Genomic DNA, 16,796 nt, shown 5'->3' on the forward strand with positions numbered 1-16,796 from the left:
GTGCATTATTCCATATGACCTTAACATGATGATATAAAGTATACAACAGCTATGATATAATATCAATATAATATCAAATCAATAATATCGACAGAGGGACAGCCAAGGGAGGTTTAGCAAAGGTCAAACAGCTCTGAAGGGACTAGAATTCCTTCCCTCCAATGCCATCTGATGCTTGTACATAAAGGGGGGCTCCAGCATCTCTGCAAAACAAGTTTAATTTTGTTCTCTATAACCATCAATAAAAAAATAAAAAAGAAAAAAAGCCCTTTTGTCCCTGGGGTTTGGAGGATGAGTGTTGTGTTAAAATGGAGATATTCATTCCCATCAGAGAGGAAATGCCACTGGAATCAACACAATAAAGTGAAATGTCAAATAAGTCAGCAGATTAATGAGGGGAAAAGTCAAATTAGAATGACAGAATCCCAGAATCATTAATGCTGGAAAAGGCCTCCCAGACCACCGAGTCCAACCTGTGCCTGATGCCCATCTTGTCCCCAGCCCAGAGCACTGAGTGCCACTTCCAGTCCTTCCTTGGACACCTCCAGGGGTGAGGACTCCAGCACCTCCCTGGGCAGCTCCTTCCAATGCCTGGCCACCCTTTCCAGGAAGAAATTCCTGCTGAGACTATTTATTCCATGTATTTATTGTCAGCACCTGCCCCCGGCCAAGCGCAGATCCCCCCCCCCAGCAGCTCTACACAAACCCAGCCCCATCCACCCCCAAAATCCCTGTTTAAACAATCTTATCACTGCTGTTTATCAAGGGCAAGAGCAGAGGAGCAATTCCTTGTTTCCCATGAAATAAGCCTTAGGTAACAGGTACAACCTTCCTCTGGAGCTGTCACCACCTGAACCCACCCGGGTCCCACAGTGGCTGAGGGACCTCGCCCAGAGCCTCCTCCTCCTCCTCTGCTCCTTTCATGGCATTTTTAGCCATTTCACAGCACTTTCAGGCATATTCCCCTTCTTTTTCCAAGAAACTATTAGCTACTTCTACCCTTCTTTCCCAGAAAAATGGGATTTTAGAGCCAGATTGGATGGTGATTGGAGTGAGGGTCTCCATCCCATCCTGCTCAAGACCATCACAGTGTATAAAAGCTTCTCTATCCATTTATAAATAAAATTTCTAAATCCAGTTTATAAAACTTCAAATTAAAACTATAAAATTAGCCAGTTGCATCAAGAAGCAATTTTTTTTTTACATTAAAACCTCCATTTAACCTACATTTTTAAAAATTTTTTTTTAAACCTTTTAATTTGTCAGCTACTCAGGAAGCAATGCAAAACCAAGTAAGAGTTTCTCTTTTTATTTTTTTTATTAAGACAATCCCACAGCTGGAAAATGAAACATCCTAGATTACATCAGTGACTTCAAAAAAACTCTAGAAAAAAATCTTTACAAATTTACATTTGTACAATACAAAAAACTAACAGCTCATTGCATATAAATATTACATTTGGTCTGCCAACATGTGGCATCAAAATCCCTGAAGTATTCATTAAAGGGACCTGAGATAGCGGATGTGAAGATATGGGCATAAATATCACCTGAAAAAAAATAATATAGAAAGTAGACATAATTCTAATAGTTTTGTGCATTTTTGGAGTATTTTAAATCCAGAACACGACCTGGAGACCCTAAATCATGTGAATTTTGCTCTGACATCAAGTGGTATTTCTACATGAAATCTGCTCTAATGACTCATGGAGGAATGAAGAGCCTGAATTAATATTTCTACAGAAAAATAATCCTCAGACATTGAGTTCTGAGCACACCCGAGCAGCCACCACTCTCTGAGGAAGAATTTTAGGAAGAGAAACTGCAGATTTGGATTTTACCTGCAAATATCCTGGCAGGATTTCACCCCCCTCCCCCAAAACAGCTCCTCACAGACCCAAACCCAGGAAGATCCGCAGTGCTTGCCAGTGAAAACCCCCAAACCCAGGAACTGCTCCTGATTTCCCACTGGTGGAATTATTTCCCAACTATTTACACATTTGCCAGCTCCCCAGCGTGGCTGAAGTTACTAGCAGGAGTAGTAACTCCAAGTGCTTGGTTTGCCTTGGAAGTCTCACAGACTCGCATCAGGTACCCACATCCACACACAAAAATGTATTTCAGCACCATTTTTAGAACACTAGAGTTAAGGCTGTGACAGCAATTCCCACTGGAAATCTAAATTTTTCAGGGATTCATAGCACAGTTGTGTGAGTTTGCTGTGGGCCGAACACAACGTAGTAGAAATATACAAGCTTCCAACAGGTTTTTGCATTTCTAAGACTAAAAAAAGACGAGTTTTTAGACTAAATTTTGCAGGCTGTTACTTACTGTACATAAAGGAGTTTTTTTTTACCATGTGTAAACCTCGGATATATTGAAGAGTTGAAAAGTCTCTGTCACTCATGCGCAGGGATTTGCTATAATACACATTGTAAGAACACAACAACAGCTCCCTACCTATTAAATATAGAGTTAGCCTTGGAGGGTTAACTGCTCCTTCAGGAAATCATCAGTATTTTATAAAACTCTGCAGGATGTTTTTTAAATAAAAGATAAAATTAAGACATGTAAACACACAAAGACGTTTTTAACCCATGGAATTCATGACAGGACGCTCCAGATATCAGGACACAACATCCTCAAACCTACAGCTGTTCACTTTTCCCTGGTGTTCACCACTCAAAGATGGAATGAATCAAGTTTTTATCAAAAATCAGTGATTTAAAATGATTTTTTTACACTAATATTCTGTTATTTGAAGCACAGAGAAATTCCTGATAGATCCAAATGCTTTGCAAGGGTCATCTTGCTTTTGGGAGTCAAGAGAGCCTCCAAATATTTTAATTTTTAACATTAATTAAAAACTCTCCGCTACACCCCTGGTGCCAGTTCCTTTCCATGCTCTCTGAACTATTCAGCCCTTCTGCTTCCCCACAGGAGGAGCAGCTGAGATGGACACTGAGGAAAACATTCCAGGAAAATGAAACTATGCAAAGAGGATGCAGAATTTGAAGCAGCCAAAAATACTCCAAGAATTATTTCTCCCCAGTTTTTTTTAGTTTTTGTGTCTGCAGGGTGGGGGTGATTGGGATTAGGGGGTGGCCTCTTCTTGGCTGATGGAGAAAGGAGTGATGGAAAGAGGGACGAGGGATAAAACTGCCCAAATTCATCCGAGTTCAAGCACCGACAGAAAGGTTTGGATTAAACCTAACAGCCTGGCAGCTGAAATAAAATTCATCATGATACCCGAAGTTTCCAAGAGAATAAATAAATAGTCTATAAAGGGAAACTACAGGACAGAGGTGGGGCATGGCAAAGAGGAAAATAAATGGTGATGGAGAAAATAAAAACCAGGTGAAGTCTGGGCTGAACAATGGAATTATTAAGGTTGGAAAAGGCTCCAAGATCATCAAGTCCAACCTACAACCACATCCCATCATGGCCACTGGACCACCAAGGGCCACATGTGCTCAGTTCGTGGATGGTGACTCTGTCACCTCCCTGGGCAGCCTCTTCCACTGCCTGACCACTCTTTCCATGAAAAAAAACTCCCTAATATCCAAGACAACAGCACCTCACTACTGCCAAACAAGCTCTGCCATCCATGCCGTGGTCTGGAGAGAAAGGGGAGCTGCAGGGACACTGGATTGGAGCTGGGAGATGCTGAGAGCAAACACACCCAGGATTTCAGCCCTGTCTCTGCAGGATGGAGTGTGGGGGCCTGGAGCCTTTCCCAGGGTGTCCCCAAGGGCCCTGAGGTGTCCCAGCAGCTCAGCATTGGATCTGCCAGTGGGACATCTCAAGGGAACAGAGGCACCAATGCCCAAACATCTGCAGAGCCGAGGAGCTCCTGGCCTGCCTGCTCACCCTCAGGAACCCCATTCACAATCAGACCTTAAATCCCATTCCCTAGGCAGAGTCTGGAGGTTTTTGTTGGGAGTGCAAGGAAAGACAGCACATTCCTGACTCTGCAGCCTGCCCACAGCTCAGCTTTTGGTTGGTTTAAATCACTTTAAATCCTGCTTCTGATGCACCTGGATAACCTGGTGGGCTTATCCTAAGTTTACCACACCTGTAAGTGGCTCCTGATAGGATTTGGGATATGAGAGCATCCAAGTGCCTATGGAAGTGTAATTATTTCCACAGAACTATGAAAAATGAACTGCCCAACTCAGAGAAAGAATCCAGACACAAATCCAAGCAAAAATAACAGCTCTAAACCCAAGTTATTTGTCATGCTTATAAAAGGTTTTCATGCACAAAGAAAAAGAAGCTTTTTTTTTCAATTTTTACACTAAATTCTGCTGTCCCAGCACCCCCTGCTCTAGCTCAGTCATGGGACACAGTAATACTTACGCCACAGCAAAGTGATGCTTCACTGGTATCTTCACAGTACAGAGAAAAGATACAGTTAAGAACATATTTAATCTTACTCTAACTGCTGCTAAAATACACCAACTTATAAAATGATTTCTCTGGAATCCCTGTGGTTTCTCTCTCCCCGACCACTACACAAAATAAATAAGGAATAAGTGGATTTTCGGCCAGTCAGAAATAGAGGAAAAAAGCATTTCTTTTGCATTTCAAGCTTTTCAGGCTTTAGGATAGAACCCATAGTGTTTACATTAGCTCACAGGACTGATCTAAGGGATATGATTCCAACTATGGACTGATGCATACATGCTATTCCTGGTTACCATATGTAAAAAGACCAATCAGTCAAACAAATAATACATTTCTTATCAATATAAATGTGTGTATATATACAGATATATGAGAGAGATGATAGGACAGGTGTTTATACTTTAAAGCCCAATACAGAACTAGGAGAGCCTCTCCACTTGTTTTTTTCCCCACCCCCCATCAAAAACCAAATCAAGTCTAGCAATGGATTACAGCTGATTCCAAACATTCCTTACAAAATTAAAAGTGTGGGTTTTGTACTGTACCATAAACTCATATTAATGAGCAATTTAGGATATACTCTCCTCCATCACAAAACTAAACCTCTGCTTTTTTTATTTTCAAGTCATTTTTGCATCTAACTAGGATTTTTTTTTTTTTTTGGAAAGCGAGATAAAATAGCTAGTGCTTAATATAGAAAGTCAAAAATTAAATTCCTTCTGCATCTGAGAATATACATGGGTCACTCTTTGCTGCCTGAGGTTTTCCAGAATTATTGACCAAGCTGTGCACAGAAGAACTTCAGGATATTGGATGAAAGCTTAAAAAAACCTAAAAACCTTGAAAAACTCCACTGGAACTTTGTAGTCTGTTCTGACTTGTTCTCTCTGTAACCTGGCTCTGAACTGTCAGACAAGGGGAGGAAATTGGAATCCCACATCTATTCCAGGAGAGCCCAGGAAGGAAGGAAGAGGCCGCTCACCTCCAGCTCAGCCCATGCCACCGCCGAGGTCGCCGAGGAGCCAGAGCAGGGATCTCCTCACCAACTGCACTACCACTGCCAGAGGGTTTCAAGTCAGCATTTCCCAGGACAACAAGAGCACAGTGCAACAGGAATTCTCTTCTGGAAGCTTGAGACACAAGAGTCAGTCTGGGGGGACGACAGCTCCCTCAGCACCTCCAAGGGGCCAGCGGGCCCAAACCACATTTCCGTGGAGCACGGGGCAGTGGGGCCAAGCAGCCTCTTGGCACAAGCAAATCCCCACCTGCCCCAAACATCTCTGAGAACCACTGCAGTTGTTTTCAGGGTGGCAACACAAGGAAGATACAGCTACTCACAACTTCCACCCCTCTACGCTCCTTCTCGCCTCTTCTTCACCATGCTCTGAATAACAGCATCTATTTTCTTTTCAGTTTCCAGTAGTTGTAAATAAGAGGTAGCTGAGCTACTATTAAAAATCATGCTTTGAAGAGGAGGAACCTTTCAAATGTTGAAGTCACCCCTTTAGCTGCACGATCTCGATTAATACTATAAAAATATGAGAGGACAAAAAGAAAATAGATGCAAGTAACTTTTGCATTTGGCACCTTTTGTCTAGATATTCATACTTCTCAAGTATTCTCTTTTTAATAAAGTTAATGCACACATAGGACACACCACATCAAAGGTTTGCTACATATTTACAAGGCACCAACCCTTTGTCACTGTTTTTACACGGATAAAGAACCGATAGAAAGCACATCAGGACCCCCAAAACTGTAGTATGAACATACTTCAGTTCAGCACAATTCCATCAACGTTTGGCCTGGGAAGATTAAAATAATCCAGATCCTTCTTACAATATAGAAACTGTAAACATTTTATAGCTGCCTTTAGGATTGGTGTATTGTGCAAAAGTTATAATTATTACTGTGTCTAAGGATTTATGGCAGAAACCACATAAAAACTCTGTAAGAAGGTGCTATTTCTATAATACAAAAACAAAACGAGGGAGAGAAGTCATAAGCGTGACTCGAAAATGTCATGTTCTTACTGAGAAGCTGGAAGCCTCTGTAATGTGATGAACTTGTAGTGTGTGGGGAAGAATTTCTGTAATTTAAGGCCTAATGACTAAGGCTTGTTTTGACCAATGACGTGTGGAGATCTGAAGCTTTAAAACAAACACAAACTGACAGGATGGAAAAGCACCACTGTGAAACGTGAGTGGAGTCCCCGCACAACTTGCTTGGTAGAATTTCTGGTAAAATCCCTGCAGTAGAAGGCCATTGAAGTTCTTTTAAAATTGTTCCAAAGTTTTCCATCTGTCAATAATTCCATCCCATGAGATGGCTGACCCTGGCTTTTTCTGTCATTTTCCGCACCCTGCCTGACCTGGAAGTACCAAGGTTCAAAGGATCCTCGGTGTGCACAAAATTGTCATTGTCGGAGTCATCGTTGTACAGGACAGTCCTCCTGCCCTCGTTCCTGGTTTTGATCCGAGGGGGTCGGCTGAACCTCCCTCCAAACACGTTCTCCCCAAACTGTCCCCCAAAGAGGTTTTCAAACTCATCGTCGGCGAGCCGGGCGCGTTTCGCTCTGGTGGCTCCTCGTGAGGCCCCTCGGCCTCCTCGGCCTCTCCTTCCTCCCCGGCCGCCGCCTCTTCCTCTGCCGCAGCCTCTTCCACCTCTGCCCCCTCGTCCCCCTCTGCTCCACCTGCCCCACCTGCCCCATCTGCCCCTCCTCCCTGTGCCTCGGCCCTGCCAATTCCGTTTGCCCCCGGTGAGTTTCCGTTTGATTTTGCGTTTGGGTTTTTTGGATTGCACAACTTTGCTGTAGTCGTGGTCGCCGTCGATGTAATCCTGGTCTGTCCTGGAGGTTGATTCCGAGTCGGAATCAGAGCCACTTCTGCTGTCAGAGCTGGAGCTGGATCCCGATTCCCCACTTTCTGATGAAGACAAACCAGACTTTTCCTTTAATTCTCTCTTCTTTTCCTCCTCCTCCTCCGCCTCCTCCAGGTGCTCATCCTCTTCTGAGGCGCTCAGCAGCTTCCTCTTGACTCCTGCCCGGGGTTCTCTGCCATCCCCATTGGTGAGGGGCCCATCAGGAGAGTGATCTAAGCAAAATAACAAAATAACCCATCAACATCACACCACAGCCAAACAGGACACAAAAAGTGGGATTTGCCTCAGTTGCCTTTGGGATTCTCTTCAGCTGTCTCTGAGGTGTGCTCAGGGATGATCCACTGGGAATTACTCACCCTTCAAGTGCTGTGGACACAAGCAGGTGCTCTAAGAGGAAAATCTACCAAAGTAAACACAGTTTTTACCTGGAAGCAATGACTGCAAACTCTCCTGAGCAAGAGTTCAGTGAAGATCCAGGCAAAAATAGGAGCCTGGAGTGACCAGGTTGGACACAAACATCTAAAACTCAGCCAGGTGAATCCTACCTGGGGTGCCAAGGCAGGAAACCTCTAAAATCCATTTCAAAACTATACATACACAAAAATAACATTGTGCAAGCAGCATTTATTCCCTATCAAATGCATGTTCTCAAAAGGCTTAGTCCAGAGAATATTAATGGAAAGAATAATTCAAGAAAGTCAATGACACAAGAAAGCTCACAGGGATTGCTGAACACCTTAAATCTTGCTGGCTTGGGACCCAAAATCCTCCATGTTTTCAGGGTTATGAATGTGACAATGAGGATTAAATATCTTCTTTAGGACAGGAAAAGCTCACCTGCAGCATCCAGCACTGCTACAGCACAGGAGTGTGGACTTGGGAAAGGCTCCAGGGTTCAGGAAATGCCCATGTAGTGCCCACCTTGGTGGGAACTCTGAGTAACTCATCCCCCAGATTACCACACCTGAACTGTTTCCCTTCTAATCACAACTACTTTGTTCTGCATGTGAGAAAAATACTTAAATATTTTTGTAATTTTTTTTCATCTTTGGTTTCAGCTTGATTAATAAAGGCGAAGGTTTTGGGATGGGGATTCTCTTGGTTTGTTTGCTGTCTGTAACTCCTGAAGGAACTGTAGGAGTTTAAGTGCAATCAAGTTTTCCAACTGGAAGGATTTTAAAGGACTTTAAAGTTTTAAAGGACTTTTTAAGGTGTACATGGAATCGTCTGCATTCCATACCTCAGACAAGACACCACAGAGTAAAGGAGCAAAGTAAATTCAATTTTTTGGTATGGTTTAGGAATATAAACAATGCTACACTGAGGCAATAAACATCAGACAGAAGCAAGATCTTTCATCCCTAGTGAAACCAGTTTGCCACAGCACAGAATTATTATTTCTCACCTTGTTTCACTGGTGTAGATTTGCTCCTGACTGGTCTGCTTTTCCCTGGGTCTATGGCATTTCCACTCCGGCTCTGTGCATTTGAACCTGATGAAGATGGTTGACCCTCCAGCTCTTCACCAGTGGCTGAACCCAGAGGTTCTTCTGCTGTATCTGAAACTTCAGACAGGACACCACAAGGGGACAAGGGTGATTTTTATGCTCTGTTTACAGGGCTGTATCTGGGGAGGTTCTGTCAACAGCCCAAGTCAGGGTAATCTCACCAAGCTGCTCTGCAGCCATGGAAAGACAGATTCCTCCTGAGTGTAACCCCAAGTAGGATTAATTTAATTAATTATCCTTCGCTGCTGTACGAGAGAGGCCCATACACAAGAAGTCTGGGCTTTTGTCACTGGAATAATTCTTATCACAGCCAGACCCAGGCTCCCAATTCCCTGATCCTTCCCCAGGACTGCCCAACAGCCAAACTCAGCTAAAACAACCTACAGACAACACATTTCAGGACTGTGTTCCTTCAGCAGGCAGGTTTTGCATGTGCCTCATGAGGACATGACTCAACCTGCACAGACAAGCTGCTCTAAGAGAAAGGCTGGATTTCCTCACCATGAGATGAGACTGAAGAGTTAGTCCTGGTCAGGGGCAGTGAGGTATTTTGGTTGGGTTTAGGTTGAATCTTCACCTGCTTCTGTTTCCCTTTTGGGCTGCAAAATATAGAATACCCCAAAGAGAAAAATCTGTTATCACCACAGACTCAAATACAAAACTGATTTCTCCTGCAAAGTGATCCCTTCTTCCAGGTGTGATAACACTAAAAATAGTTACACCATGGTGCTGTTTGCTAAAGGTATAGGAGTTTGCAGGAACAAGGTTTTATCCCCCCTTTTAAAACCAACAGTCAGTTTACTTAGATAATGTATCAGATGAAGGCAGTGAAGTGTTACACAACATTTTTTCAACAGCCAAAAGGTAAAGAGACAGCTGATCTTTCATTTCCTCCAGAGGGAACACTTGTAACCACATCATCTTTCACTTACCAGAATTAGAAACTACAAATTGAGCATGATTTTATCTCCCAAAAGAGCAAGTTCATCAGGAAATGAGCAACACTGCTGCTGGTTATTCCCAAAAGCACATCTACCCGTTCCTCTGGAATGGCAGTGCCAGCCAGGCTCCCCATGCCTGCTTTACCTGGATGCTCTGCTGGTTGAGGGGGAGCTGCTGCTGCTCCTCAGCCGTTTTCGGTACCGAGGTCTTCTCCTCTTCTGGCATTGCATTGCTGACTTGTACTCAGAGATGATGTTTTTCATGTGATTCTCAAATAAGGCAGAGAGTCGAAGGGTCATGCTGTAAATCTGCAGTGAGGGAAAATGGTCAGGCTTATTAGAGTTGAATAACTTCAAGATCAATCAAAAAAACATCACAGAGATGTCCAGACTTTGTAGCACAAATAAAAAATTTACACTGATGTTCCACTATGAGGCTCTTTACAGAATATTTCCTTCCATGGGCCATGTGTATTCTTGCAACAGAAAGTGTTTTCTTAAAAGGATTTAGTAACAGTACAAAGTATTTCCAGAGTTGAAGGAAAATGGATTTCTGGATTACTGTCCCCTTTGTCAATCCCCATGAAACATGGAAACAGGACTTAAGATAACTTGAATACCAAGGGAAAAACAACTGGATTTCACATTTCCTCATCTTTGTTTTTGCACAGTTCACATCCCTGGTGAACTAGATGTCAAAATCTTTAAACCACTTTCCTGTCCTCTTTCTAAGCCTTGCCTTTGTGTAGCCTCATCCACAATATGTGCAGTTATCAAGCTGATAGCCTTGTTTACAGGGATAAATTATTGAAAAAATAAAAGCAACTGGTGACCAGTTACAAATATTGCAAGGAACACCTGCAACCATCGTCCCAGATGAAAATGGATGTTAGAAGTCATCTGGAAGAGCAGGCAAAGCAAGTTTATAACCACAGAATTGGTGTATCCTGGTTATTTTTATTACACCAAGCAGTGCTTTGCTCTTCAGACCTTATTTCATGTGTTTTATTCATGTAGGGCCAAGGTCTTTGTTAAAAAAACAGGCATTAAAATTTATTACTTACACGAGACTTCTTATTAGGAGTGTAAGCTTTAGAGTTGCAGAATATTAAACGAATATCTTTGTAGAATTCCAAGGGACTGGTGTAGTTTCCTGCTTCCAAGGTTTCTTTCACAGTGCTGAAGTCCATGGGAGTGTCTACAATATCTCGATAATCCTGTGAGAACACACAAGAGGACATCAAAGCTCTCAAATCCTACAGCAGTAACATCACCTCAGCGTTCATCCAGTGGCCCAAGTCATTAGTTTACTTTCAGAGCTGTTGCAGGTAATTCCCTGAAAACATCAGCTCATAAAGGGAGAGGACAGAGCCATGCCCAGCATGGAAGTTCTGCCAAAGGAGGAGCAATTCTGGGAGTGGAAGCTGCACTTACAGGGTAAGAGAAGAGATCAACAGGCTGCCTGAAAGGCTCTGAGTCCTCTCGTTCATAAATCAGGTTTAAGAGCTGCTGGCACTGCTCCTTCCAAGCATCAGCACTGGCTTTCGTGGGCTGCCTCTTCACCCTTCGTCTCACCTGCAGGGAAACAGGCATTACAGATGGTATCACAATATTCACACTGTTCCCTTGAAGTTCCCACTAATCTCCCAGCATTCTGCAATTAAAGCATTACCCAATTAAAAACAGAAATCCAGGAAGATTAAAGCAGAGCTGATGGCACAGCAATATGCAAATTAGACAAATCAAACAAATTTGCCTTTTCTGGACATATAGAATTCTCAAACCCATGAGAACCTGCAATATTTCAGCTCCAGCCTTGCTATATTTATCAGTTGCATCGAAATTTGACTGCTGGAGATATTTTCTTTAAAATCAAATTTAAAAAAATGACCACAGCAGAAATTTTACTCACTCGTCTCTTCCCAGAGGAAGTGCCTGGAGCATCTGAATCCACATCCACTTCTGCCACCTAAAGGCAAAGGGAATGATCACACACAGGCAGGTCTGGAAAACCCTCAGCCATGGAAAAAGGGTTAAAAACCAGCCAACAACAACCATAGGGCAATTGGCAACAGGAACTACAGCACATTTCAAACTGCACTGAAGGGCAGGGAGAAGGTGTCAGGAGAGGGAAGCAGCTCAAGGCAGTGATATCCACCCTGGATTCTACCTGACATTTCACTCCAGGGATCAACTGATGGGAAATGACACAGAATTACATAAGAAAATCAGCTCTGCTGCCTCGTTGACAATGGAGAGCTGTTGTCCTTCTGACTGAGTAACAGCTCCACTTCCCAGCTCCCCTCATTACTCATCCTTCCCACAAAACATCATGTACTGAGAGAAGATTAAAGACAGGCAGTTCCAAGAAGCATTTTTACTTCAGGGAGCTTATTGTCTCAGGTGAGCCTGAACAGCCTCATCTCCAAATCTCAGTGCAATTACCCATAAAATAAAGACTCAACAAAAATAAATTTTCTTTCATGTGCTGAATTTTAAAAAGGAAGGAAATTATCTTACCTCCTCTTCCTCATCAGTACTGCTCAGGTCTTCTGCTTTCACCTTGTTGTAGATTTCTAATATGTCAGTACAGCTCTGATCTCTGCAGGACAATGACAAAAACCAAGGAACACAATGAAGGATCCCAGGAATTGGAGCTGTGGGGTCTGTGAGGTCCAAACTCACCCAATGAAGCGGAGCAGGACATCTGTCACAATTTTGGCTGCCTTGACTATGGGGCTGTCTGGCTCGTTGAAAGTCCTGGCATTGTGTTCAATGTATCTTACCTCCCACATCAGGGCAGAGATTCTCCTGAAAAATACACAACATTTAAGGAATGGGATGGAGAGGAAGGTGTTATTTTTCTTCCATGCTCAGTAGGATTCTTTGGTAAAAAATGGAATTGGGAATTCAGATCAAACAGAAACAGGTTGTCCTCAAAGGGGAAAATAAGAACAGGACATTATTTATTCCCAAATTAACTGGGAAAACCAAGATTTCCAGTTTCCAGCATCATTCAATCCCCTTCTGGCAAGTGTAACACAAGCAAAGCCCCTGCTCAAAGGCAGCAGGGATGGAAACAAAGCAAACATGTTCTGCCTCCAACACAGAGCCAGGCTCAGGGTGTTCAACCAACACTCCAGATCCAGCTACAGCAGCTTTTGCCTTAACAACACGGCCAGGAGAATTTGTTATTCAGGAAGACTCACTTTGCCCAAAGCCAATCTGATCTTCTGCAGTTGCTGAAGGGACTTAAAACAGCATTCAGCTCCACATAATAATAAAAGCAATAAATGTCAGCTACAAACCCAAACTCACCTATAAAACCTGTTTTCAAGCCTCCTCCTGATGGTGGTGAGGTCAGTTGGATAAGCAACAACAGTGCAATACATGGGATAGGCACTAAGGTCCACTGGAACAGCAAAGGGATTAGAAATGTCTGCAAGACAAAAGACCACAATGATTTAGATGCCTCCAAGGGATGTTCCACCAAGATTCCTTTTAATGGTTTCTGGGGTTTCTTTCGAAGAATTCAGCAAAAGCAACGCAGATCTACAGCTGAGAATGTCACTACCCACAGGGCAGGGTTCCTCCTCTTGTACCATCTATTCCTGCTCTTGAAAAAGCACTTTTTGTTTAAGTATCACATCTGAGATTTGTGTGCCAACAGCCAATCTGACTGAAAGGAACGAGGCATTTGCACTTACAACAGGAATACTACAGTGTGCAACACTGAGTAAGAACACACACATGCCCTGGGTGTAAACAGAGGCAGAATTTAAAGCACAGTGTGCTATTAAATGGTTACAAACCAGTTACAAGGAATTTGGGGGTGAGGGTATTTAGTGATGATTTGTTGGTTGGTTTTGAGTGGTTTAATTATTGTTTTGCTCTTTCACCTTTAGATATGACCCACTGGGAAGCTCCACTGAAGGAAATCAGGTGAAGCCCCAGAAAAAAAGGGAATTTAGCTTGGAAACTGAAATATGAAATTTAAAAGGCTCTTTTCAGTAATTTAGTTGAGTACATTTCAAGTCCCAGCACTCCATCCCACCTACTCCCCAGTCCTGTGCCACCTCCCTGCTATTGTTAATCCTTCCCCCTTTTCTCTCCAAACATACCAAGGGAAAGAAGCTGCTCAATCCCCCGGATTACTCGTTCACATTCTTCATCTCTGGAATGGGCCCCCCACTCTCCCTCCTGGGGCTTGTAGAGAAGAGCTGTCAGCTCCTCTGGGGTCACAGGAACCCCAGCACCGACCTCCTCCGGATAAGCAGCTGCAGAGGAACAATTCCAGAGGGTAAATGCAGGGCCCCAGAGCTGTTTGCTTTGTGCAGGGACAGGAATCCAACACACACTTACTTCCTTCTGGGATTGGTTCCATGTCCCATGGACTCATCCTCTCTCTTTCATTGTTGTCCCAGCTATTAAAAAATTCATTCAAATGCACAAGTTAGAGCTGAATATAAAGACACACCTTTTCTTTACCAGATTTGACCCAAAAGGTCACTCCAGTTAGGAATCAGATATTCCAACTCCTTATTTTCCTCTTGTATCTCCTACACAGTCATTGCACTGCTATTTATACCAGAATTGTTGCTTTAGGAATAAATTAAAAAATTAAGTAAATACTCAAGATATTATAAAATGAATATATAGTAAGTAACAAATAAGAAGTACAATATGTGAAGTTAAATTAATAAATAAGGTGTCTGGGTATGTATTTAAAAGGAAAAAGGGATTCTAATTCTTGATCCTATTTCTGAAGTTCTCTGAGTTGTGTAGGAGCCCCAGGACATGGCGATACTCACTGGACACTGTAGCACTGGAAGGAACTATCAGGATATTCTGCCTGGAAAGGCTGCTGACTCTCCACAGTCCCAAACCACCAGGCATCATCAATGATACTGCGAAATCGATCCCCTGCAAGGGCAAACACTGCACTCAGAGAAAGAACAACAGCAAGAACTGCTAAATATTTCCTTTTAGAGAATCAACTCCCTCTTTTGTCAATGCCCTCCTTCCATCCTTGCATTTTGCACCACAGGAGTTGAGCCCTTGCCCTCAGGGCAGGACTTGTCCATCTCTGGGAATTACCCACGGCTGCCTCACACTTCAGATCCCAACAAATCAGGGGATTTTCCTGCTATCACTGCCCTTAGAACAGTTTCTCTCATTTCTCTCTTTTTTTTTTGCTACAGGAATTGCAGCAAACATCAAACAAAAGTTTCCAATAATCTTTACAATATCACGTGTTCATAGTCCTTTACATCATGTAATAAAGACACCGTGTCCTATTAAACAGCTGCAGAAATGGTGCAAAACACATGGAATTGGGGAAAAAAATCCTCACCTATTTGCCAGTTCCTTTCTTTGGCTTCATTATAAAACTGATGCAGCACAAGGAAATCAATAACATCTGGCATATCATGGTACCTTCAGGAAATAAGACCAAAAAAAGTTATTATTTCAGTTCTAGATGAACTGCACAGTCCTCAAATTCCATGCCTTTGGGATAACCATTACTGCCATCATCATGCCTTGCACAGGAAATAAGAAAGGAGGAGGGGGAAATAAGAAAGGGGGGAGCTTCTACACTGCAAGGAAAGCTCTTGAACAGTGCCATCAGCATTCAGTGACTTACTTTATGGAAAAGGATTCTCCTGTCATCTTGCCTGTGATTGGATCCAGGAATGCAAGCTTCAAGCAGCAGAGTGTGGGAGGCCCAACTTCATATTTAATTCCTACAGTCTTCACAAATTCTTGTTCCTAGTTAGCAAGAAGCATGGAACAGCATTATTTTACCTTGCCAACAACAAAAATATCCATTTTAAAGTGAAACATATTAATAAAACCCAAGTATGTTTCCACTCTACAGCACAGGTAATTTCACCCATTAATTTTTCTTTCCCAAATACTAAAATCAATCACTGTCACCTCAAAAAGAAAAATGAAGAAGCTCATTCCCTTGGCAGGTTTGTGAACAGGATTCCTACAAATTATTTAAGAAGGTTCTAAGGAACAAACCCAGTTTTAAGGACACCAAAGGTTCTCCCTGACCTACCCCAGTGCCCCTCACTCTTGCACAGTGGGAAAAAAGGAAATTCTTCCTCTGAAAATGGAAATTCCACAATAGCCTTTATGTTCATGTCCTGTCAAGCCCATCCTACGTGAACAGCTATTTCCTTTTCCTCACAAATTGATGATGCCTTGGAAAATTACAGCTGGAATCACTGAATATCTGGGACTGGTAACTGGGTATTTCCCCAGTAAAGCAATTACTTTCATTAATAGAACCACTGGCATGGTTAAATGACTATGAGCACGTATATGGGCTCTTGATATGAAATCTGAGGAAAGCAGGAAAAAATAAGGCAACACTGTGGATTAAGGCTTGGGAGCTCATCCAAAGCAAGATCCAGTGTTTCAGAGAACTCCTGCACACATTTAGGTGTTTACCCATGATTTCTTACCACAGCATTAAAAACAAGAAACAGAACCCCAATGCTCAGGTCACTGTAGAGTGGTGAGAGAACCACAAACAGCTCTGCAGTGCTGGGTTCTGAATGAATTCAGTGTTCAGGAAAAAATAATTTGTGTGGAAAGAGACCCCTGAGAATCAAATCCAAAACCAGGAAGTGAACAGATGTAAAGACTTTGTGTTAATAAAAACTAACTTTAATATTTACAATTAAAACTTTGATATTAGCATTTTAAAGCAATCCTTTCTTTACATTTTTCATGCTGGTTTTTCATGTCAGTTTAACATTACAGAGACATCCAGCTCTTTGAAGTATTTCTTGAACTTACCCTGAGTTCCATTTTGTTCCATGGTTGTTTTTGCATGTTAATACTGTAAATTTTGGCTTTCCTCACTGCCCTCACATAAGCTTCATGGCCTTGCCTAAAGTAGATGATCTTAAAAGAGAAGAAAAAAAAAAAAAGAGAAAAAAAAGAGAGAAAATTAAAAGAGAAAAAAAAAAGAGCAAATGAGAAAAGTAGAGCAAATTATTTTAATGATTGTGCTCTTCCTGTTCATAATACCAGGTCTTGTTCCTTTG

The 16,796-nt window shown here is 42.4% G+C and overlaps 1 protein-coding gene across 1 annotated transcript in view; it reads right to left on the reverse strand.

Annotated features, from left to right (window-relative positions):
- Nucleotides 1–1,293: 1,293 nt before the first annotated feature.
- BRWD3 (bromodomain and WD repeat domain containing 3) overlaps nt 1,294–16,796 on the reverse strand; it is a 49,816-nt gene continuing 34,313 nt past the window's right edge. The window contains exons 25-40 of the mRNA XM_066559405.1: nt 16,546–16,653; nt 15,380–15,504; nt 15,089–15,171; nt 14,547–14,658; nt 14,098–14,159; nt 13,857–14,012; nt 13,054–13,174; nt 12,421–12,546; nt 12,256–12,337; nt 11,648–11,704; nt 11,170–11,310; nt 10,800–10,952; nt 9,881–10,044; nt 9,296–9,393; nt 8,693–8,851; nt 1,294–7,499 (exon numbers count right to left, since the gene is read on the reverse strand). Of these exons, the coding sequence (XP_066415502.1) occupies nt 6,712–7,499; nt 8,693–8,851; nt 9,296–9,393; nt 9,881–10,044; nt 10,800–10,952; nt 11,170–11,310; nt 11,648–11,704; nt 12,256–12,337; nt 12,421–12,546; nt 13,054–13,174; nt 13,857–14,012; nt 14,098–14,159; nt 14,547–14,658; nt 15,089–15,171; nt 15,380–15,504; nt 16,546–16,653 (2,535 nt within the window). The 3' untranslated portion in view covers nt 1,294–6,711. The remainder of the gene's footprint in view (nt 7,500–8,692; nt 8,852–9,295; nt 9,394–9,880; nt 10,045–10,799; nt 10,953–11,169; nt 11,311–11,647; nt 11,705–12,255; nt 12,338–12,420; nt 12,547–13,053; nt 13,175–13,856; nt 14,013–14,097; nt 14,160–14,546; nt 14,659–15,088; nt 15,172–15,379; nt 15,505–16,545; nt 16,654–16,796) is intronic.

The sequence above is a fragment of the Molothrus aeneus genome, chromosome 14, assembly GCF_037042795.1.
Source record: "Molothrus aeneus isolate 106 chromosome 14, BPBGC_Maene_1.0, whole genome shotgun sequence".
NCBI lineage: Eukaryota > Metazoa > Chordata > Aves > Passeriformes > Icteridae > Molothrus > Molothrus aeneus.